Source organism: Equus asinus, chromosome 1 (assembly GCF_041296235.1).
Source record: "Equus asinus isolate D_3611 breed Donkey chromosome 1, EquAss-T2T_v2, whole genome shotgun sequence".
In the NCBI taxonomy this organism is placed as follows: Eukaryota; Metazoa; Chordata; class Mammalia; order Perissodactyla; family Equidae; genus Equus; species Equus asinus.
In genome coordinates this window covers 120498900-120524565 of record NC_091790.1, presented here as the reverse complement: position 1 = coordinate 120524565, position 25666 = coordinate 120498900, and the positions used below count along the sequence as shown (strand labels likewise).

Sequence of the window (25666 nt, the reverse complement as noted above, 5' to 3'; positions counted from 1 at the left end):
AGAACAACCTGGCCTTTGTCCATTTTATATAATCAGCTTCAGCATAAGATTTCATTTGAAAAGAGTCTGCTGTCAAAAAAAAAAAAAACTGAAAACCACTTTTCTAGCAAAAATATTATTGTTAAAATAAATACTTGATTTGTCAAACTGTAAATATTATTCAATGCCACCATCTACAAAAACATTTTAAAAAATCAAAGGTCTCACCTCTTCCCATTTGCTGTAAAAGGATTTGTCCGGTTTGGTTTAATTCATCCAGCCTGGGGCTTCTTTCTGTCTGTTCTTTTTCTAACCCCTGGAAATAAAATCCAAATATAAGAACACTGCAAACTTTCTTCTCAGTATAACGCTGATGTTATTTTCAGTTTCATATTTAATGTCTTTAGAAGTTACAAAGTTCACCTAAGAGAATACTACTAGACAAAGCTGTGCAACTCCAGCTACGCTCCAGAGCTCCAGAGATGCTCAAATTGTAAAAGGTAAATTCAAACAAACAAAATGAAATTTTGGTTCCCTTTATAAGAAAAAAAATTACACCTTATTATGATGAGTTCCTATCAAGAGGAAATAGTTTAAATTAGTGTTTTAGATCCAAATATCTATTCACACGTATCGCCTCAGTGTACGCCACACCGTCAAAATAACAGAGTCAAATGAACCTAATGTGCTATGACAGAGATCATGGAACAAAAATTAATTAACGAGAAAAAGAAAGAAATATTTTGAGCCTCAGTATTATTTGTGGGTGTGATATAAAGTTTAGGGTCTAATGCAAACTTCAACCACAAGCATAATTCATACATAATTTTTAAATAATGACAACATGCTTTAGTACCCAACCTAAAGGAGTGGCTCTTAATTTAAATTTATGTCTTATGATTTGATATTCTCAATGTCCCTATATCTCAGGGGCAGGGAAGACAAAAATCTTTCCAGAACTCTTAAGAAAGGGCTGAGCAAAATCTTAGACACACACCACATGCATACACAGTCAGTATTTGAAATTTCTCCATTCCTCAATCTCCAATTGATAATTATCTATTAACTAACTACTCAAACAGTGTCCATAATAGCACAATCAAAACTTCCAGGCAACCCATATTATTTCAACCAGACAACCCAGAGAAGAATGCCACTCCTAACTTCTATACATGTAAGCACTATCAAATAAGTTTAGCTATTCTGATCCACACAAACTTTTATGTGACTAAGTAAAACCACCATTTTTATAGTCAAGGATCAAGAAATAACAAGAGATTCTAAGAAACACCATTTATTTTTGTTAAGCTAAGTACCACTGCAAAAAGTCCCCAACAAACTGGAGGAAAATTATTAGCTGCTTTATACACACTGCTATTTTGCTACTTTTTATGGTGATGGCAGACTGCACTAGGGTTTCTCCACTCAGATATTGTGTCAGCTGGAACAAGGTTTTCCTTCTCTAAAACAAAATTGAGCTGATCTGTCCCCAATTTGCAAGAAAAATTAGAGATTAAAGCAATGGTTACATTTTCTTTATTTTACATTTTTTCCAACCCGTTAGCATCTATTACTATTTGTCTAAAACAACAAAATAAATGAACTTATAAATATTTTTAAAAAACAAGCAAATGCCAATTGTGCCTTACATAAACGTACACAATTGTTGTTTTCATCCCCTCAAATATTATAGTAACAATTTCTTGGAGTAAAATTGTTCCTAGATCATAGGATGGGATTTAATTTATCAATATTTTGTGGGACTGGTTACATAAAGATCACTCTAACTGCCAAATTCTCTGCCACTTGAGTGCCTTTGACAATCGGGTTGTTAAATGATCACGAACATCAACTGAGGGTCTCTGAGAACCGTAAGCAGCATATGAACGATGGAACACAGCCCTCATGTCTGCCTCTCCCAATTCCCTGTGCAGATGGCCCTGATAATGGTGCTTCTAGGATAAAACCTTCTACATTCCCTCTGCCACAAGCATCATTCCTTCCTTCCACACGCCAAGACGTGACCTAAATGCTGAAAATATGGAGTTCCATGGAAAAGCATCCTCACATTCTAAGCACTCACAGGCAGGAATATAAACAAATAATGACATAAATGCAATTGAGGCTTTCACAGAGGTATGGTCACGGCAATAGGGAAGTCAAAGAGGAAGCACTTAACCATTCCTACTGAGGCTAGAGGAGGTGTACTGGGGCAGAGGGCTTTCAACCACACGGCACAAGGCTCAGTAAAGGGCCATTCTGAGCATGGAAAACTGCACACGGTAAAGGGAGGGAAGAGAGAAAAGAGCAGGGGATCAGGAGGGCTGGAGCTCAGGGCCCACGTCGGGGAAGGAGAAGGGACGAGGCTGTGCTCAGAGTCGGGGGAGTGCTGTCTGGAAGGCCCTGGTCTGCAGGGCAGGACGGAGTTTACATTTTATCCCCACAGCAATGGGAAACCATTTAGCTCACTGCAGGCATGTGGGGGCTGCTTGATTAGATTTATATTTTAGAATGATCACCAGTCACGGAAGCCAAGGGCTGTGAGAATTTAAGAAGGGAAGGGCCAACAGTGGCAACTGCTTCAGAGAAAGCAGAGCTGATGAGACCAGGAGGCATCCCTTGGGTGTGGAAGCCAACAGTCAATGGTGACCTCTAACTAAGAGCAGTTACAGTGGAATGATAAGGCAGAGCTCAGTCTCAACTCCTCACCCAAACACTCAGAGTCGGCCAGGTCTGACTGCAAACCACCTCTCCAGCCTTAACTCCCTGCTGTGTTCACCCACACACCTAGCACTAAACAAAACAAAATATTTGCTCCAACCATCACAACACACTTGCCCAGCTCTGTGCCTCTGCTCAGGACACCCCTTCCTGGTGTGCCCTTTCCACCCGCCCCAAGCACCCTCCTTCAAGCTCCAGCTCAGCGCCATATTGCCCTCTGGACTTCGCCAGCGGAGAGAGACAACTGCAGCCCTGGCCTCTGCTCAATTCCCATGGCAGCAACACTTTCTGACTGACGTCATCAATATTTACATACATCTTGTTTTTTAAACGTTCTCCAAACTCTTTACAGATGAACTCCATTGCTGATGGAGATGGCCACAGAGACTTGCTCAAACAGTTCATGAAAGGATGTACGGAGACTTAAGGAACACCAACGACATAAATCACACAATCTCCTGGCACGGTTCTCAGCAACACACACATACGTACAAAGCAGCAGAGCTAATAAGCTCCCATACATTTTAATAGTATTTCTTTCTAAAAACTGTGTCTCTTCTCTAAAGAGAATATATTGAGGAAATTTTGAGATTTGAAATAGTCTGCTGTATTCGGAAAGGAAAACATCTTTGGCATACACAAATTCATAACTTCTTAGGTACCAGATTGAGATCTAATCAAGCTAAAAAACAATAATAACTGGATCACCTTAGCAAGTGTCCCTTTCTGCACATCTCGATGGTTAAGGAAGGAGGGAAAAAAACTCTCCTCCACACAGAGATCTTGAATCCATTCAAAACTTACAACCATGTTCTAAAAGCTACCTTATGGCCACATTTATTTTACAGGAAGCTGTGGGATCCTATCACATCTTTATGCCAACAGCAAATCTATCCTGATGAAATATTTTATTCACTAGGATATTTTTGCTTTATGTTTTACCTTCAACTTCTTTTTCATTTCTGAAGTCTCTTGCATCTTCTTATACTCTTTTATCTCTGTGGCCTGAATGGCAGTCTTTGATTTCAGAATCCAGTTCAACAGCTCTGCACTCACAGCATCAAACCTGATTTAAGATTCAGATGTTACCACTCGTCATTCATTTTCTTCTACTGTTTCACTTGGCTCAAGAAAGACAGCAGCCAAAACACCCATCAGCCGTGTGATTTTAAACACTTCTCAAATAAAAAAGGCAACCCAGAAATACAGTAACCACACAAAATAATATTACACATTTACAATTAAAAGTAGGAAAAGAGGAATAATATTGTAATGTTATTAAATAATTTTTAAAAATTTTAAACTTTACAATAAATCACTTGTATTTTTATAAACTTTTGTAGACAATGAAAAACAGATTTGGTTAGATATTAACAGAAAGAACGAGTACAAACATTCCTAAAATGAATGCCTTCTTTAATTCAATATTTAATTATTGAGCGTACTATATGCCAGGCACTAGACTGGGCTCTTGATATGATGGTAAACCAGACACAATCCCAGCCCCCATGAGCTTTCAGTCTCGTAAGGGTAAAAGAAAATAACAGGCAATCACAAAAGAATTGGCCGAATCCAATCAGGCCGCAATGGCTTCCTGGAGCAGAACAGCAGCGTTACATCCAGGAGTTTTCTTTGCAAAGAGAGAAGAAAGAAAGGGTGGACCACACTTTCCACACTCCAAGTAGTTAGATGTGGCTGGAAGAGTGAGTACCTCGCTGGGAGGGACAATCGACAATGCGGCAGAGAGCCACAGTGAGCAGTTACTGGAAGGCCCTGCAGGAGAGATTAAGGAGACTGGGTTTAACCAAAAGGTAACTGAGAGCCAGTGACATGGTTATACCTATCCTTTTGTGTCCACTGAGGAGAAAGTATAAAGAGAGGCAAGACCAGAGAACAGGCTGCTGTAGGAAGGGGAGCCAGAACTAAGACACTGATGGTGGGAGGGAAGAAAAGCGGACAGACTTGAGAGGAAGTGAGGTCAGTCAAAGCCACAGTGAGCAAAAGCAAGAGAAGAAACGTTCACTGATGGCTGGCCCTATACCAGCTCTTTCCTTAGTGTTTCATGTCCTCACAACAACCCTAGGAAGCATATACTATTACTACCCCTTGTAATGATGAAGGAGTTGAGTTCATGAACTCTTAAATAACTGTCCTGGGCCACAAAGCTAATCAATGGTAGAGCTGGCATTCAAACGAGGCCATCTGTCCTCTCGACCCGTTCTCTACCCACAGGGATTCTCAAAACAACTGCTGGGTATTTTTAGGTACTTTAAGGTAAATAGAGGTTGTTGTTGCTGATTCTTTTTGGGAAAACTTCGCTTAAATTCTTTCCAGTGAATTAGGAATATTAAGTATTTTTCATCAAGGTAAACTGTCCCTGTAACTTGGAAGGGATCTTCTGACACGCGAGGTAAACAAACAGTGGTACACTCTCCTCCTAGCATCTTAACAGCAGATGTCTACGTCATCTTTCAGAGAAGAGGCGCGCCATCCAAAGGTCAGGCTGAAAAGGACCTTGGAGACACTCCATTTCTGCCCTCGGTGTGAGGAACGGGGCTGTGAATGGCTCGCAGCAGCCGAGATCTCGCAGCACGTTAACAGATACCTAGATTACAGGCAATGACGGTCCTTCCATACCGTGAGCTGGTGAAAACCGCCACCAGCAGCACCGAGAGAAGCAAAGGGGAAATGGAGCACCCCTTCTGAAGCGTGCGTTATAAACTGTGCTCGGCAATTACTGAAGGCTCTCACCTGTGCGGACAGCCCATTTCCAGACAAGCTGATAGTGCTTTCTACAGCACACTGAAGATAAAGTCTGGAAACCATGTCCCACTAGGAATATTAAGGATACTCTAACTTTAGGACAACACAAATGGGCATATGAAACCTAACCCCAAATACAGAAGAGGTTCCATATTAAGAGGGGAGATGGAACTCTATATCACCCCAGAAAGCAGGACTAGCACACCTGGGTAGACGTTGGCTGGGCATAAGACTAACTTCTCTAACAATGAGATTTCACTGCCTTCTGTTATAACGAACTGCACATACTCAAGCCTCTATTTGCCCAGGAATTAATTGAAGGAATTTCTGCATCAATCAAACTGTGGACTAGCAGACTATGGTACTCACAGCTGGTTGCCTACCCAACAGACACCTCCACACACACCCTACACTTCTTTCTTGCTGTCCAGTTCCCCAGAGAACTAAAAGGCCAGTCAGTTTCAACGTCCCATGCACCCAGGGCGTGGACAAGTGACTGCATCCTGGCAAGTGAGACCATGTCAGTCAGCTGTCGCCTTCCAGAAAAGGTCTTTCTTCCTGTTCAAAAAAAATGACAAATAAGAAAACCTGCCCTTCTGCCTATAAATCAGGTTACACAAGGATGTCATGCCCAGCGCCACAGCAGCATCTTGGGACCATGAGAAGACATGCCTGAGAGTGGAAGTCGACATGCTGAGGAAGGCAGAGACGAGGTAGCAGGATGCTGGCCCACACCATCCCATCAAAAGTGTGCTATCTCCGAACTTCTTGTAATGTGAGATAACCAATGACCTCATTGTTTCAGTCACTTTGGGTACAGTATCCTGTTTCTTGCAGCAGAATGCACCCTATACAACAGGATCATGTTTAAGATTTTATAGTTATACACCCTAGTCTTTTATATCCTTCCCTGCTTCCAAATGCACAAAGTCAGCACTGGAGAGACACATGCCAGATACACCTGGCAGAAAATGATCACTCAGGCAGTGAAAGATCTATGGCAATATTAACATCAGAAGCAACTTCCTCCTGTGCTGTCTTGGCTCCAAAGCAATGGTTCCACAGCCACTGCTTGTACCTCAGAGGTACACTGGTCCTGCAAGGAGATGCTGTTAGGAGGCAGAAACACAGCCTTATTATCAAAATGAAAATCATCTGGTAAAACTGGAATCCTGCTTTGTCTAACAAAAGGTCAATTGGGGAAATCATTTCATTTTCAGTCAGGCAAAAATAACTGCCCATTTACCCAAGCATCAGGATTCTACCGTAAAAGGGAGAGAATACTAGACTATTCAAAGGCAGTTTGAGGATGAACTGCTATAGAACATGCGAGGTGCGCTACCCGGAACACAGCATAGCTTCACAGGGCATGGGACATTAGTAAATGCTCCATATATATCAGCTGTAATTACTCCGCTTCTCAAGATCCCCAGTTTCTTTTCAATCAATAAGACGAAAAGATATTTTATGCCAGAGGCGGATCTCTTTAAGCCAAACACAAAGAATCTGTTACTGAATCTAACCAAGGAATTAACAAAGGAAGGAAAAAAACATGAAAAAAGAATGAGGGGGAGAAAGGAGGAAAAAAGGAGACGAAAAAGGAATTACTTCCCTGTATTAAGTATTTTTGAATGGCAAGAAGGGGAAGGAGAGTCACAAAGAGTCAGGAGATCTATCCAAAGCGAGATGACCATAGGTGTGATGGTCGAAGAAAATAAATGAGAGATCACGGACAATCACATCCCCCCAAGGGAAATGACGGAAGTGCAGAAAGAAGGATTCCGTCACACAGTTCCCCAAATTGAACACAGGACAAGTAAAACCATCCGAGACAGTTTAGATGCTTAGCCATCGTGAACTGGAATATTCGGAAGACTCAGGGGGAGTGAACGGTTCAGCAGCTGAACTTGCATAGCAATCATTACGTCTACGCCTGCATATGATCAGTGATTAGTACAAGATAAGTACTGAGTAGGAAACACGTTCCGTGCTCGCCGCTCTCACTTTTTCTTCGCTTCGATGTCCATGGGGATCTGTCTCTTCTTGGGAGGAGGAGGGGGAGGCAGCTCTTGCTTAGATCTTTTGGTTGTGACTTGTTCTCTTACGCGGACAGTCTCCAAAAGATCCTTCTGAGGGATCTGGGACATCCCCAACTTTGCTACAGCCTGAGTCACCTGAAATAAAAATCAGCCACGGTTTTAATGTTTTCTAACAGCTTTATTCAGATATAATTCACATGCCCTAAAATTCTCCCTTTGAAAATGTACAGTTCAATGGTTACCAGTGTATTCACAAAGTTGTGCGACATCCCCATTTTCTATTCCAGAATAGTGGCATCATCTCAAAAAGAAACCCTGTACCCATTAACAGTCGCTCCCCATCCTCCCCCGACCAGCCAAGACCAGCTCCGACCAGAAACTAGTCTACTTACTGCCTCTATGGATTTGCCTATTTGGGATATTTCATATAGACAGAATTATAATGCATATAATCTTGAGACTGGCTTCTTTTACCTAGCATAATGTTTTCAAGGTTCATCCATGTTGTAGCATGTATCAGTATTTCATGTTTTTAATTGTCAAATAATATTCCATTGTATGAATATACCACATTTCATCCATCTATCTACTGATGGGATATTTGGGTTGTTTCACTTTTGGGTTATTATGAATAATACTGCTACAAACATCCATGTACAAACCAGTTTTATTTCTGATCAATTCACTAGAATATTTCTTAAATCAATAAGATGATTTAAGATTTAAAGATCATTTGATGGATTCATATCTAAGTGTTATCAGTTAGTAAGGAATAAATTACTGGATATTAATAAGTTTTTTGAAGATCAATAGATAAATTTACTTTAGAAAACTAGAGATTTTCACATGTGAATTTTTCAATTTTATAGTAAACCAGGTAAAAGGAACCAACTTTTTAGCTTACCTAACTAAAACGAACCTGAACATTTAATTTCTACTTAATGGCACAACATATTATCCAAAGCAAAAGGTACCTGGTTGGAGGAATCTTCTAGTCTCTGAACCAAACAATCCCATCTCTGAGTCAGTTCCTCCGAGTCATTGTTGATTTTCTTAGATGCCTTGGGATTATCAAGTAATTGACCCACATCCTGGCCAATCTCACTCAGCTGATCCAATGCCTGACGTTTCATTTCCATGTCTTCCTTCAGAATCTAGGATTTCAGATATTTATTAGATGACTTCCTCTTAGGACTCTATATTCCTGCTCCCAGTCAGGAAATGTGAACATGTATATTTTATAGTAAAATTTACTTGCCATGCAGTTCACTAATGCTAAAACACAAGCCTCCTGGTTCTAGAGCACTACATGGCAGCATTCCAGTGTTAGATAATGAGTCATAATCTGTATTCACTAAATTACATTAACCATTGATATAAAACACTGAAGTATCATAGGCTTACAAGGCAGATGCTGACAATGACATCACTTACAGCCAGGCGTCGAATACTGACACTCAGTTCCTTTTGGTCTTTGAAGTTGCTCGTCTGGACTTTGTTTAAGGCTTCTTCTTTTTCGGTTAGCCAAGCTTTCAACAAGCACTACAAATAACAACAAAAGTTAGAAATATATTTGGGGAATCATTTGGCAATTCAACCCAATCAAGTTCCCAAATCACTAACTTCTATGTTCTTAGAGACTTCACCCTTACCGAGGGTAAGAAGGACTTCAAACACAAGGCATGAATGATCCAGAAAGACATCTTTCTTGAAGATATCATCCTTCTCAGATTTGCAACAGATCAACCTGACATTAGCCCCACACCTGGGTAACCAGACTGATTTCTCAGGGAGGTAAACGGATCTAAAAGGCTAAACCCAGCTATCCAAGTCTCTGAAAGAATCACATTATAACCTCTCTAGAGGCAGAAGGAAGCTCAGAAACTGCCTTGCCCCAGCCCTTCACTTTAGGGAGCAAAGAGAGAGAATCCAATATATGTCCAAGATCACTTGGCTAGTTAACGGCAGAGCCAGATCAAAGACCCACAGCCCAAAGCCAGTGGTTTTTCCACGGCATCATGCAGAAAAACCACACTCATGTTCCAGGTTCAACAGGAGTGATTAGAGGAGGAAGACTGAGGATAGTCAGTGCACGTTTTTTAAGCAGAAGATATTTAGTAATGTGGAGAGAGAAACTCGGAGGGGTGGAAAACAATATGGCTGCACTGGGATAATTCTTCCCCAAATGTACTGTCTACTGCAGAAACCTCTTTTTATAGAGTTGGGGGTGGAGGGAATCTTGCTTCTGTGCTTGCAATGGAATCAATTCTTTCTCTAATTATTTTATTTACCAGTTTATTTGACAACTATTCCTTACCTCTATATTCCATCAAAAAAAAAAAAGATGAAGAGCAAGAAAATAAAAAACAAATATGGATCCTGTCCCCAGTGTAGTAAAGGCGATAAAATACACACATAAATAACCATGGCACAAGAAAAAAAGTGCAGATACCACAAAAAAAAATGCAATAGCTATTTTGTACTTACAATATATATAAATGTATATCTTTATGTAATATAAAATATTATATATATTATGGTATCTGCACTTTCTTATGCCATAGTCATTTATATGGATGTATTTTAAATGTCAGGGCAATTCCAAAGAACAAGAAATTACTTCCAGTTTCAGGATAGTGGGAGAGAGGGAGGGAGTTTACAGATGACTTCATGGCTGTTGACGGATGAGAACTTAAAAATGAAGAGATGGGTAAAAAGACATTCCACAGCAGATGCCACACCCTAAACAAACACAGAGGCTGGAAAACAAATGAAATACATTCCTTCTTTCAAGAACATCATCAGAACAACAACAAAACCCATGAGGAATCTACAACATGCCATGCACTGGGAACAGAGCAGAGAGAAAACCCAGCTCTCCTCACACGGCGTCGACAGCCTAGGAATGGGCTACAAGCTGCAATTTCAGGTTTGAACTCTGGGCACATGGAAGGACAGAGGGAAAAGTAAGGTCGGAAAGGTAGGTTGGAGTCCTTTATGGAATATCCCTCGTGCCACTTAAAATGGACATACGCTGCATTAGTTTGGAACTAATTCTCAAAGCCCATTACTAACTATCTTAAAGCCTCTGCAACTGAGTGAACAAAAGTCCCTTGAAAGATGATTAAAAACATCCAGTTTATCTGGTCTCATTCCACACAAGCAAATTATCTACATATTAAGTACCAACACTAACTCCAATTCTACATTTTAACAAGATTCCCCCTTCCTTCCACATCATTAGCAGAAAGCCATTCTCAAAGGTCAGTTTTAAACCTACAATAGTACAAAAGGCCAAATACTAGTCACTCCTTATTTTTAAAATGTTTTTTGATTACCAAATTTCAAATTATTTTACTTAGTAGGAGAGTTACTCAATGGTTTTCTCCAGCAATCACTGTCTCCTGCTGTCATTAGTGGAGTAAAATCTTAACTATTCTATGTGCCTCTTCGGCCTGAATACAAGAGTCCAAATAAATGTGCATATCTGTAAAGTGAGATGTAAATATTTCAGAAATCAGAACCCAGTCCATTGTGTGATTCTTAAAAAGGGAATTCTGACCAAAGATTGGAGGCGGGAGGTGGGGATTAACAATTAATATTGGGACCCATTTTGCAACCTACTTTTTAAGATCTTCTCTCTGCCATCCTACTTAGTAAACCACAAAATATCATGCACTTGGGTTTTTATCCCCTGAAAAGAATACAGTTGCTTTTTGTGGATGGAAATGAAACCCATTTAAAAGAATCAAAGCAGACACTGAGATGTGGGAACGGAGCATCTGCTTATTTTCTAAACCACAACTGTTTGGCATTTGGGAAGAGAAGTTTAGCTTATTTCTATTCTGTTTTGATGGTGACTTTTCTGGAAGGATGGAAGGCGGACAAAGGGGCACCACTCTGATCGAAAATTTAAGGTGGCAGCTTTGCACCAAAGGTTCATTTGCTATGGTAATCCTTAGTAGAAAAACGATGGCATTAACCAACTATTAAATCAGTGGTGTCGCTAAAGAATATCTTCTTGTTAATTTCAGTAGTTATTCCAGTTAAAAATCAAGGAAAATTCTTCCGATTTAAAGTTCACAAAATATTAAGTGAATTCATTTATTCATTATTTTCTGAGCACAAACCACATGCTAGGCACTGTGCTGATACATGTGCAAACACATTACCCAACACAAATGCAATAAAAATTACATCAAACAAATCGTGAAAGTAGCGTTATCTAAATACTAACATTCTAAATCATGAACACGAAGCAAATTGTGTTTTACAATAAAGCCATATAATATCATCTCTGTGAATAAGCTGCATGATCGGTTATAAGAGGGATAGCAATCTGATTTTAAAAATAATAAAGATTATTTATATATTTCTCTTTCAGAGAAAAGTAAACAACTCTATTCCAATGCCATAATTAAAGATGGGTTGCTTCACACCATCTGTTTTGCTCATTATGGAAAATAGTTTCCTACCTGTTCTTCCAATAATTCCTGCCACAATATATTGAGTTCTTGTAACCTATTCCAGCGTTCTTCGGTCCAACGGCACACTGCTGTCCAACGTTCACCCAGTTTCTAGTAAAAGAAGAAACCATCCTTTGTCAACAAAGCCTTAAGAGAGAGTTATCACAATCGTTAAAGAAATCCATGACATCCATTGTTCTTTATTACAGAGTAGCAATTTGTCAAAAATATTCTTATAAAAGTTGCTTTAAAATAATACAGACAAATCCTATAAATTTATAGATGAGAAAAACTAATTTCCATAGAATTTAACTACTAATTATTTCACATTACGTAGTTAGAAAATGGCACAACTAGAACTCTATCATGTAATTTTGATTCCAAATTCCTGCTCTTTCCGTTTCACTGTGGTTTTTATATGAGAACCTTATATTTTTACATATATCTTCAAAGTAGAGAAAACATATCTAATTTTTGTACTTCAAATTTTTCAGTCTATAGTTATTTTAAAAATTCAGTGCATCAATTATTTCTTAACCACCTTTTATATGCCAAGAAAACTTTCATCTGTAGTACCAAACTTATGAAAAAATTTCAACTTTATAAAAACTATGTTTTGAATGAGAGAATTTCTATAAAATTTAAAAAACTGCTTCATCGATTTGTTCTGTTTACACTGCGTGATCTATGGACAATTTCACAAAAAGCAGCAATAGAATCTTACAAGTATTAGCAATACTAAACAAATAAATGTGATTAATTTTTTAAAAGTCATTCTTGATGGTGACTTTCCCAACAAATTATTTTATTACCATTTTATAAATAATGATTAACAAATGTTAAATTTTATTTTTACATTACTTACATGTGAACAAGAATTATTTAATTCATATTATCCTATTTTTATATGTAATACCAGAGGAAGCTTTGTAGAGTGCCAAGAGTAGAGAACTCAGAGCCAGAAGACAGGTCTCCAGTCTCAGCCTGAAATCCTACTGTCTATTCACATCTCCAGGGCATCACTTAACCTCTCTGAATTTCAGTTTCTTCACTGTGAAATAAGCAAGATATGAACACCTACCTCTCAGGTTACTAAGTAACTAAGTACTACTACACCAAAGTCTCAGGACCACTGGTTGACTTTAAATGTGACAAAAGAAAAAGAATTTCATGTGATAAAATTATAGGCTGAAAGTTACTGAAAATCATAAACTGGCGCTAGCATATCAGGTAACATAAGTATTGGTCAAATGAAACACCACTGATCTCTTTCTAAAGACCTATAAACATACACTATAGCCTTCATGCAAAAAGAAGCAATTTGTTGGGGTTCCCAAAACTGTTGTTGAAATTCACACATTGATCCACCAAAGAAACAGGGATATTACACCCTACACAGCTGCAATTCTCACTTTAATAGGCACATAGATTTTTTAAAAAGCAGAACCACTGGGTCCTACTCCCAGGGATTCAGGTCTGCGTGGAGCCCAGGAATCTACATTTTAACAAATTCCTCAAGTGATTCTGAGCAAGAAGTCTGCAGACCCTTTGTTGCGATCAGTTCCTGTGCTTCCCATTCTTGTTAATATTACCCACAAGGAAGCTGGGGACCACAAGCAGCCCCTCCCACTCACCCCAAGGGCTGAAGTCAAGGAATGACAGACACCTAGGTACTCCTATAAACCCAAATGCTGCGGAACCCCAATGGGAAGTCCAACCTAAAGTGGGTTATTCTCTGAATAAACAGTGAGACTGGACATGAAGAACAGGGTCAACATGTAATTGGGTCCCAGACCACAGGTCACTTGGGATTAGCCTACTTGTCAGGGTCCTCACCTGTAACTGATCTTCCAGAACAGCTGTAGCAGTCTCGCCACTGTTTTCATCAACAATTACCACCATGTGAGTTAATGAATTTACCTTCACCTGTTCAGCCTCCAGATCATTTTGCAAACTCTAGAGAAAAAATTGAAGATCAACCATTATTCCTCCTCTTTCACATTTACCTTTTTAAAATCCACTCAGTTGTCAACAGTAATTAAGGACACTTAATGAGGCTTCATGTTTAAATTTCCAATCATTACCCTAAGTGTTTTACTAATGAAACAAGCCCATCATAGATCTTTACATTTCCTTAAACCAAAGGAGTTTGAAAATGCAGTGTCAAAATAGATTGCAAATGGAATGTCATGACTTTGATTCCAAGTTCTGGCGTGCACACACACACACACACACAAAAATGTAGCATAAATGAGGTCAGAGGTCATTTTATCTAGTGCAGCATGTTATAAAGTAAGAAATAAGTAGAATGCTATTTGACAGTCAGAATCTATTCTAATTAACTACCCTGGAAAATAATTAAAGCTATATGGACGCCGTCCATGGGAAGAACATGGCAGGTCATAAGATGTGTATATATAGGTAATTTACTTCAACTGTATGAACACCATTGTCAAATGCCTCCTGAGCTGTGTTTAATGTACCCCTAAAGCTTTATTTATTAGTTATCTAGATATTTCACTGAAAAATAAAATCCTTCAAACAATTTAGAGAGGTTATTTTACTCTACTTTTCCTTGACTATGAAAACTTACCTCCTAAATTTGTGACCAAATTGTCCACCAAATTTTGATTCCTAGCCTAGTACCTGATGCTTTCCCAGATCAGAGAAGAAGCAACAGCTTTCCTCAAAGGATTAGCTACAGGCCAATCTGAGGGTTTGCTTCTTTCCAACACACTGAATTAATGCCAACACACTAGGGTTCTTAACCATCTGTAGGTCCAAACAAACCTTTGAGAATCTTATGAACGCTATGCACTTTCATAAGAAAACTACACGTAGCCATAGAAAATTTTCCCTGTGCTTTCATCCCTGGCTCAGAAAAGTCACATCCCCATGAACTCCTATAAGCCACTGAATAAAAGCAAGCATTGAGAAGGGTCCCACCTCTGCACTCATGATAGAAGCCATCAGCCCCTGTGAATGCTAAGTGCTGCTTTTTCATATTTGATAAGGTGTGAAAGAAATATGAGTCAGATTTACTTTGTGATCATCTAGCAGCTTTTGCAGGGACTGCAGATCATCGTCCAGGGGGCGGGTCTCCATCTTCTGAATGCGTTCTTCTGTGAGCGTCAGCCAGGCGGAGAGCTGCTGCAGCTGCTGCTTCTGCAGCTCCATCAGCACATCGTGCAGCCTGTCCACAGAGGGCCACAGCATTATTCCCACCCCTTCCTCCCTTCGCAAGGCAGACACACGCTCCAGGCACCAAAGAAATGGGGCAAGGGAACACATTCTGGTCTAACCATTTAAAGCAGCATTTGTCTTTAAATATACAAACCAGCAAAAAACTTTTATTTTCTTCCTAATGGAATCAATTACATGCAGTCAAAGAAAGAAATAACAGCACCCTCTGTGCATATCAGAATCATTGTTTCTTCAATCAGGAATTCCTGCTTATTAAATAGGTGGAAATTGCAATGGAATGCAGTTTGCTCTTTAATACACAATACACGAAACAAAATGAACCATGGGGAAAAAACTACTTTAAAAAATGCTAGAAAATAGAATTGAACATAAATGCTACATAGCCCTGTCTTCGTGTCAAGTTAATGGTTAGCTGATTTTAATAACGCAAACAGGTAACTAACCCTATGAAGTGTCTTTTCCCTTTCTGCCAATTTCTGTATTCCAACTTTCACCTTCTGATTTGGTTAACATATCAGAGGAAAATGAAGGTCATACAAATTCCAGCAACATTACAAAAAGAAGAGTCGCAATTTCACAAGCCAAGTTCTGTAATTACCTTGGTTTCATAGATACGCAGACTTGTACTCGAGCTAAACTGGGCAATGCAGTCTATGGAATAACGTGTGAACCTCTTTGCTTCCACTCACCGAGACTGCCTGTCCATGCTCTCCACCCTAAGCGCCTCCCATCTGGCATTCAGCAGGGTCATCTGTTCCTGAATCTCAAACTCCTCTTCATCAGACAGAGTCCCTTGTGTTATCAGCTGGTTCCCTGCCTGCAGGACACTCCCCACACTGCTCTGGTGTGCAGTCAGCTCCATCATAAAAGCCTGGAAAGGTACACCATTACGATTTGTGAGCTGCTCATTGAAAAAGAAGTCAATAAATTATTAACGCCTAAATAGCAGTGCTGCAGAAAAAGATGGCCACCTAGAGCACAAATAAAGTCAACTTTGATCCAATTTTTTAAGCTTTGAATATAGGAAACAAGCAGCTGGCCTAAGTGAAAAAGGGAATTGATCAAAGAGGATAATATTACATCTGATAATACCTGCTATTTTTAAGTAAATGCTGATTATGATACTGATAAGATCCTGAACATGAAATTATGAAAAAATATAATAAACACCTTGCTCATCCAAGAAGAACTGCTTAAGGAATGGAACCATTTCTATTATTTTCAAACTAAAAGAGCAAATAAGTATGTCAGTTAACATGCCAACAAAAGAAACCTACTTAATCAAAAAGAAATCTCCATATAATCAAATCACTACACTGCAAGATAACATATCCTCTAAAGAGTAGGAAATTTTCACTATATAAAATTATACAGGAACACTAAATATGACATTTGCTTAATCATACAGTAAATAAAAATATCCACTTCCCAGAGAACACTCCAAACCTAAAGATTTGGTTTATCGATTAGCCATTTTGTGTTTTAACTATAACAACACACAAAACGAGCAGTCCTGTGCGTCGATTGTTGTCAGCGGCTCCACAGAACATATGGTCTGAACTCTAATTCCAATGCACGGTTAAGCACCCACGCCAATTTTATAACAAAGCCCTGTTTAAACATCCCAAATCCTGAAACATGCCACGACCTTTCTGTGGAGCAGAATTCAGTAAACAACCATCATCAGGGCAGAGCCCCCGACGAAGGCAAGGCCCCATGGCAAACACATTCTGCTCATCAGCTACAGATTATTTACTTCATGGGTAGCAAACTGGTCTTTGACTTCTTCAACATCATCAGAAATGTCCTCCTGCTCCTGGAAAGTGTCCTCAGCCGAAAGCAACCAGGTCAGCACTTCCTCCAGGGCTATCTGATAGCTGTCCAGATCCATGTCCACCTCTGTGACAGTGCTGGGGGTCTCAGCTCGGGGGCCCTCCTGCTCCTCCTCTGGCACGGAGCTCTATGAAAACAAAGCCAAGAAAAATCCACAAGCGTCGTGAAGATGAGAAGGTGTTCAACAAAGATGCAGCGTATGGAGAACCCTGGAGTGGGCACTGCCGTGTCTCAGGCATTCATCCACTCCTCAGGAGCCGGCTAAGCAATGCCGCCAACTAGTCAGACAGCATTTATTATTAGTGTGCTAGGATGGCAAAGAGTACCAAAGTGGCATGCACTCATGGAGATTCCAACGGAGCTGGAGAGAGAGAAATAACCCACATGAATCACTTCTGAACAAAAATAAAATGGCTATTACCAAAGTTATAAATTCCGCTTCCAATACAAGTTCACCAAGGGCTAAAATAGGAAAGTTTCAGAGTATCTGGAACATGCTGGGCCTTGAAGGATGGATATACTTAAAAGAAAAAGAGTTGGAGATTAGAACTTTGCTTTGATCCCTAGTCAAACTGCTTTTACCGAATTGCTTTCAGCACTGGATTTTAGACACTGAAGACAGCCGCACACACAGGCTGTGGTGCTGACGGGAATTGTGAGACAGACACCCTCTAGGTTACTTGCTGGCCTTTCTTCTGAAGAGTCTATGGAATAAATTTATCTCAAGCTCCTTCTAAACAAGGGGGTGTTTTTTCAATATACTTTATAATCTTATAAGCAAATCAAACGTCTCTCTCATTCGTTCCCTTTCAGAGAAAAACTTCTTTAAAATTTGCCTGCAGCCTGTCTCCACTTTATCCTCTCTCACCCACAATTTTTATGTATTTCAAACATACAAAAATGCATAAAGAACAAAATAAGAAATGCTCATGCATCTAACAGCTACAGTTTCTTAACATTCCCTTTCACTCTGATTCGGCACTGGTCCCCACTACTCCACTGAAAAGGCTTTTGCCAACGTCACCAACAACCTTCTCACTGACAAATCCACTTTTCTAGCAGCATCTTTAGGGTGACCCTGTAATTAACCAACTAGAACATTTTTGATGATAATGGTGCTAGGACAGCACACGTAAACCAGAAGTGTTCCAAGCAAACCCAGGGATCTGCTCGCTGTCTGTTCTTACACAGGCTCTCAGGAGCCTCCCACACGGCTGACCACTCCCTGCCCTCCTCAAGCTCTCTTCTCCCCCTTCAGTTCACCGCATTGGTTTTCCTCCTGGTTCAACAGCATTTGCCAACCTGTAAGTAATGACTCTCATCAAAATTAAGCCCTGGGCCCTTTTTTCTTCCCTTGTATACTTTGCCTGAGTGGTCTCATCCATTCGCACTGGATTTAAAGAACCATCCATATCCTGCAGACATTTCTGTCCCAAACTCCAAACTCTTATGTCCATCTACCTTAACATGCCCACTTCAATATCTCACAGGCATATCAAACCAAGTTGATATTTAAATCCCTCATTTTTTTTCCAAACCTGTTCTTCCTCAGGCTTCCCCATCTCGGTAAATGGCTCCTCCACACACTTAATTCCTTCAGCTAAAAACCACGCAGCCAGCCTCAGTATCTCTCTTATCATCTCTCACATTTAATATGTAAACAATTCCTACCTTCAAAATGTATCTCAAATACATCCAGCACTTTCCATCTCCACAACCATCAACATCTGTCCTCAGGACGACAACAGCCTGCTAACGGGTGTCTTTACCACCCCATTTCTACCCACTCCCACCTCCACAATCCATTTCTCACACAGCAGCCAGAATGATCTTTGGAAAATATAATCACATCATATGACCCCCCCACTTAAAATCTTTCACTGCCCTCTCAATGCTCTTATGATACAATTTAAAATTCATAACAGAGTTTACAAAAATACTGTGACAGCAAGAAACAGAGTGTGTGTGTGTGCGCGTGTGTGCGTGTAGGGTTGGATTTCGATAGGTTAATCAGGAGAGACCTCTCTCAAAACGTTCCATTGAAACTGAGGAAAGATGGGAAGCTTGCCAGGCAAAGAGTGGGTGCAGGAGCATTTCATACAGAGGAACCCACACGTACAAGAATCCTGGGGAAGGAGAAGAAAAAGCCCACCACGACTGTGGGGAGTGGCCTAGGATGAACTGTGGAGGGGGGCTGGGTCTCGTAAACGGCAAGAGAAGATGAGACTGTTAACCAGCACGAAAGCCAGACAGAAACGCGACACACCCCAAAGACACTTTGGTGGAAGAATCAGACCTGGAAAGCTGTATGCATGAGTTTGAAAAATGAGTCAATGAGCACACAGATGACACACTGGGCCACACACAGAGAAGGGAAAACGAGTTAAGTTCCGGACCTAAAATCCTGAAACTGTGGAGCCAAAATAACACTGGAGATCATTTAGTACCAACCTCTAGACTCTGATGAGGATATCTGAGAACTAGGAAAGTCAGTGACCCGGCCAAGGATCACTTAGACGGGCACTAGAATCTATAAGGCGGAAGATGGAACACATTATCTAAACGCAAATGTTCAGAAGGTATTCATTAAAACACAAGAGGAGACTTTCAACTGAGAGCTTAATTTAAAGAGAAATGCAGGAATTATCTGCTGACCACCTAATGCCCTACAGAACATGTTTGTAAGAAGACAGCGCAAGACAGGAAGCCTGGCTATGAGGGTTCATTGGAAAGCAGTGGAGGACAAGCTCTGTCAAAGAGGAGACGACTAAAACTTGATCACATTTTATTTCTTCAATTAACTTAATTCACCCTCTAAGTAGTACTAATGAAGGCATGCAAATGAACAGGTTCATGTTAATATACTTGCTCTTAATCAAATGGTAAGTGGGCTGTGCAATTCTTATCATGCCATCCCCACCCCTAACAGAAGCGATGATTTGGTTTTATCTATACATCATGAAAGGCAAATGAATCTCCTTCCTGTTTAAGACAGAATGGCCTTAAGCATAAGGAGTAAAATATCCCATCTGTCCAACAAAAGGAATCCAATCCAATAAAGAAACGGTTACAAAACCAGAAGGCAAACTCAGAAGATTATCTGAGCCACTTAAAAGGGCGCATCATTAATGCTGGACAATAAACATTACTAGAGACAAATGCTTCTCAGCATTTTTTCAGTCAATTATAAAAAATTAGGGCTTTTCCTCAGTATCACTTGATTTTCAAAACTATTAAAAACAGCCCTAGGCTCACGATCTGGCCCCATCCTTGCCCTCTTTTCCTCAATAAGTTTTTTTTTCTTTTTTTATAAATCATGCTATTTCTTGAAATGAAGAAAATAAAAGGATTGGGACCTACTATCCAAAGAAAATCTGAAATAATAAATAAGTTCTGTGAAAGAAAAGGAGGTGCTATGCCAATTCAAGACCATTATCATTATATGAGAATGAACTAACATTTTTTAAAAAGGAACTCGCTGAATGAGAATGAATGATAATGCCAAAACAAACTGAGAAGAAAAAAATCATAATAATGATATGTGCTGCTTACTGAATGCTTATTAATATCATTTTAGACACTTTGAATTCATTATCTTTATGAAGTGCATGGTTTTGTCCAAATTTTGCAGATAAAACTGTGGTTGAAAGGCTAAGTAACCCAAACAAGTAATAACAGGGATGAAATTTAAGCTTCAAAGCCCAAGCTTGCCACCTCTCTAAAATGTATTTCTTATCTTCTTGAAATCCATGTTTATCTCTTAGCTACTTGGCTGCTAAAATGTTGGACCAAATGACTTTTTAAAGTCTCACCCAATTGTTAAGATTCTCTCATTTTATGAATAAGAGAACTGGTTAGACTAAAACAGAAGAAAATGTGATTGACTCCAGGCAGGATAATTCAGGAAGAAAAATTCATGACTTTATTTATATCTCCTGGAAAAAACTCATTTATATCCTGATGAATAAAACCATTGTAAGCCATTAAACGAAAAACTCACCAAGTAGCATATTGTCAATTAGTCCTCCTAAATGAAAGGGAAAGGAAAGCTTATATTCTGACAGCATTTGTGAGATTATAATGGTAAAAATCCTCTTTTCAGTGGCAAAAAGGAAAAGAAAGAAAATTCGTACTGCAAACAAAACTTGGCTGACGTGGGAAAAACCATCTCCAACACACAACAACAGTGAAAAAAGATGGGCACCAGATGATGGAAAACCGTGGGTTCTTAAGCATATCCTGCAGCAGCATGGTTACAGCCCTAGACACTGACTCCAGCCTTACCGAGTGAAATAACATACTTTCCTTCTCAATAAAATCAGCTGCACTGTGGTTTTCCAGCACATGCATGTGATATGCATGCTAACTGATAACCTGAACTTCTTATGCCTATTATAAGCTGAGAAACCAAGATGTTCTCGGTCAAGAAAAAAAAAAATACTCTAAAGGTGTTTTTATCTAGTACCTACCTAAGATAAAACAAACATGGCAAGTCAAACATTTTAATAAAAACTTACCTGTACCTGTATACTAATTTCTCCTTCTTCACATTCTTTCTTATATTTCCTTGGGAGTGTCTCTACTTCACGGATGGCATCTATAGTAACTTGCTGAGGTAGCACCTCAAACAAAGATGTTAAATACATAATTATAGATTTCTTGTCAGGAAGCTGAACAGCAACATCTGAAAGTGGACGAAAATAAGAACCACCTTAAATTAGATGTCCAAAATATGTGAATTGTTCAATATTAGATATAAAATTACTATCCTTAGTACCCATAAACAATACTAGTATATAATCTTTGCAACACCATAGCTTAGTCGATTTCTATTTCATATAACAATACACGAGATAAAGGGAAAGACAATTACTTATTTTTGTTCGGCATGCCATTTCTTAAAAATCTTCCCTAAAAGCTCCCCCAAAATGCTCAAAGATAAACTACCATTTAAGGTAATAACACATAACATTCATATCACGAAAGTAAGTCTAAATTCAACCCTGCAATATCTGTAACTGAAGTTTTCACCTCATATGAAAGAAGCTCATATAAAAATACATTTTAATGAACTAAACCAAATACTAAATTGCTTATCTAATAATTATATTTTCCTAAAACTTTAAATCTTACTCTGGTATCTATTAACTATTCTCCAATGATGTAATTAAATTTCTATCAGAAGGATCCCACAAATTGTTTACTACAAAAGTATTAATAACTTGTCTGGAATAAAATGTCTTGCACTCTACTTCAAGAGGAAAAATACTCCTCAATTCTCATAGTTCTTTCTATAAAGAAAAAAAAAACACTGCTTTTCAAGAGTTCAAAATTGCGATGCAAAATCAAAGTTGAAATTAAATACTGAACAATACCTTCAGGATCTAACAGCTTTTCAATTCCCAAATAAGTTTGAGCCTTGCTGAAGGCATGTTCAAGTCTCTCAACTGGGGACATTTTGACGACTCTATCCCAGCTGAAGAGATCAGGTCTGAAATCACCATGCAAACAAAATGAGGAAATACGTGGAAACAAAGCAGTCATTGCCATAATCTAATACATTTTAGTCTTATATTTTTTATTTGTGCATTTAAATTAAACAGTTTATCTTTTATATCCCAAAGGCTTGTCAAATACATAATATTTTAAAATAATTTTCAACTACGAAAACAACAGGTAAAACATTCTAAGGTTCTCATATTAGTTAAATATGCCTATTAAAATTTGCACAGCAATACTAAAAGACTACAAAAGGTATATAATATTTCCCAAATAGTAAAAGAAAAAAAAGGGAGGAGAAACCTACCAATACAAGACAAGAAAGAAGAAGATATAGAAAAGGTAAGAGAAACGAAAAGCTCAAAAATAAGTAGGAAAAATGAACCTAAATATATCAATCATCACAACAAATGTTAATGGACAAAATTCTCCAATTAAAAGACCAGGATCAGCAGAACGAAAATCCAGCTCTAATCTGTTCAGAAGAGGCTCATAAAACAATGAGAAAATTTGAGAGAATTTCCCTTCAATCACCCCCCTCCATACTACTTGTTTAGTATTTCATTTCTATCTTGACTTCTTTTTAATCTCACAAATTAGAAAATAAGTTGCTTTGATTTACCCAGAAGTTATCATTTTCTTGGGCTCTATCTGTTCTTGCGTCTTAGACCTCCCTGCCTTCTGAGATTTGCCTTCCTCACTTCCCTCCTCCTCAGTTCGCTCTCTGACTTCATCTCCTCTTACTCCTCCTTCTCACATCACTGCACCCACTGGCTCCTCACACGTCAGACACCTCCTGCCCTCTTGACTGACGTATTTCACTTCAGCATATTTACCATTTCCATATGCTATACAATTTACATTTTAATTTTTTTATTGTCTGCCTCCCTCTATTTGAATATGAACTCCAAGAGGACTGAAATTTTTGCCTGTTTTGTTCTCTGCCATATACCCTGTGCCTAACACACAGAAGGCACTCCACACATACTTGTTGAATCATGTTAGTAAGAAATAGAAAAAGTTTTGGCTACAATTCAAGTTTTCTGATAAAATCTCTTAACCAACCAGAAACAGACGGCAACTCCCTTAAACTGATAAAGGAGAAGTGTTCTGGAGAAGGTTGGGTGTGCAGGCTTTTTAAAGAGATAAAAAGTATACCAAAAAAAGCTCCAGCAAACATCAGTCTTACGGTAAAACATTAAAACCACTCCCTTCATTATCAATAATAAAACATTCTGCTCATTATCACCAAGTCAAATCAATACTGCATTGAAAGACAATGCACAAATGAAGGTGACAGAGAAGAGAAGAATATAATTCATGGACATTCTACCAAAAAAAGTCTAAAGAAACAATTTAAACTTTGTAAAAATTTGACAAGTTTCCAGACATACGATGTGGAAAAGTCTGCCCTCTGTATTCAAGAGTTCTGTATCCCTGGGTTCCACTTCCCCAGATTCAACCAACTGTGGATGGAGAAACCTACGATGGGTGTGTCTGTACTAAACACATACAGACTTTTTTCTTGTCAATATTTCCTAAACAATACAGTATAACAACTATTTACATAGCACGTACATTGCATTAGGGACTATAAGTAATCTAGAGATGATTTAAAGTATACAGGAGGATGCGCATAGGTTACATGCAAATACTACACCATTTTATACCATATAAGGGACTGAAGCAGCCACAGAGTTTGGTATCAGGAGACGCCCTGCGGATACCAAGGGACGACTGCATCAGCAAAGAACACAGAGGAAATGAAAGCTGAGACAGTAAATAATTTCAAGAGCAATAAAACATATAATAAATTTTGCCTTTCACATTTCAATCCTTGATGGATTTGAAATTTATTTTGGGTATGGTGAAGTAAGGCTCCAATGAGCTCATTGACATATGGTTCACCAGCTGTCTGATACCTTCCATTAATCTGCAACACCGGCTCAGGTGTCTATCAGGTTTTCCTGTACAATGGAGCTATTTCTGAACTCTTTATTCTGTTAGAAGAATGACTATTTCGTATAGTTCAATCTATGTCAAAGAAAGTCCGATATTGGCAATTTTAAATGGTTCAGCCTATTACGATGTTGGTGTATTTATTTATAGTACCACACACTCTTAACTAATACAGCTTCATAATTAGTTTGGTTTCTGTTTGGGCAGTACTTGAGCCTGGTTCACCTTCTTCAGGAGTGTCCTGGCTCTTCTTGGGCTTTTGGTCTTTTATATAATTAGAATCTGTTTAAAAGTTTCACGGAAAATATCAATAGTTTCTATTTTTAATTGGGACTGCACTGAATTTATCAAGTTTTCCTTTCGGTATGAGAATGAAAACTAACACAACTCTTTGTATATATTACTGATTAGTGCTGAATGAGCGGGACTGAACTATGTGAATTACTTTACATTTTTTAACTTATAAATATGCATGGCTACTGCACTGTGGCATTTAAGTCCTACGGAAAAAAAGACTTGATAGGCAGTTTAGTTCCATGATACTTCTTTTCTTAATGTTTTGGTGGAGCATGTGCAGAGAGGAGAGCAGTGGTAGTGTGGAAGGGGCTTTAGAGAGGAATAGAAAGGGACAGAGGAGATACAAATTTGGAAAGCCCACAGCTAAGCAGAGTCAAGGCTCACTTATGTCGGTGGAGCACGGCATTGAAGGCGAGTCCATCTGTCCAGCTGGTGGTGAAGTTGAGGACATTGACCTGGCTGTAGGGCCGGGTGGACTGGCGCACCCAGCTGAGCAGGATCTTCTCGCTGTTTGTCTGCTGCAGGTCTGACATGATATCCTTCATGACATCTTTCACCTGTTTAAGAGAAACCATGCCTGCCTATAACTTCAGTTCCTGGAATCAAGTCCTTGAATAAGAAATAAACTTTTTAATTAACCATTATGGAGCAGGGGATGGTATTCAAAATTTTCCTTTAAATACTAGAAAGATCAATGCATTTTTAACAATGATTATTTTGGGCTACCAAGATTTAGAAGTGACTTTTACCTTACCTTTATACATTATGGTGTTTTCTACATCTTAAGCGATACCTATATTAGTTTTTGTTATAATGAACATTACTTTCATAGTTACAAAAAAGTAATATGTTAATACTATAAATCTACAAAGACCTTTTAATACAAAGAAAACTCAATATTTATTT

The 25666-nt window shown here is 38.9% G+C and overlaps 1 protein-coding gene across 25 annotated transcripts in view; it reads right to left on the bottom strand.

Annotated features, from left to right (window-relative positions):
• The window catches only part of UTRN (utrophin), a 478862-nt gene that overhangs the window by 329624 nt on the left and 123572 nt on the right, over positions 1-25666 (bottom strand). For 21 of the 25 annotated variants that reach the window (XR_011502522.1, XR_011502525.1, XR_011502539.1 and 18 more), the window contains 13 exons: positions 25145-25317; positions 22381-22496; positions 21523-21689; positions 16929-17132; positions 15862-16043; positions 15011-15161; positions 13805-13924; positions 11978-12079; positions 8937-9044; positions 8477-8656; positions 7468-7637; positions 3643-3766; positions 208-295 (listed from right to left, as the gene is read on the bottom strand). Coding sequence is in view for 22 of the 25 variants with exons in the window: in XM_070506675.1 (XP_070362776.1) it covers positions 208-295; positions 3643-3766; positions 7468-7637; positions 8477-8656; positions 8937-9044; positions 11978-12079; positions 13805-13924; positions 15011-15161; positions 15862-16043; positions 16929-17132; positions 21523-21689; positions 22381-22496; positions 25145-25317 (1885 nt within the window). In the remaining 3 variants the exon portion in view is untranslated. The remainder of the gene's footprint in view (positions 1-207; positions 296-3642; positions 3767-7467; positions 7638-8476; positions 8657-8936; positions 9045-11977; positions 12080-13804; positions 13925-15010; positions 15162-15861; positions 16044-16928; positions 17133-21522; positions 21690-22380; positions 22497-25144; positions 25318-25666) is intronic. The other 4 variants (XM_014850669.3, XM_070506686.1, XM_070506695.1 and 1 more) reach the window with 1 other exon arrangement.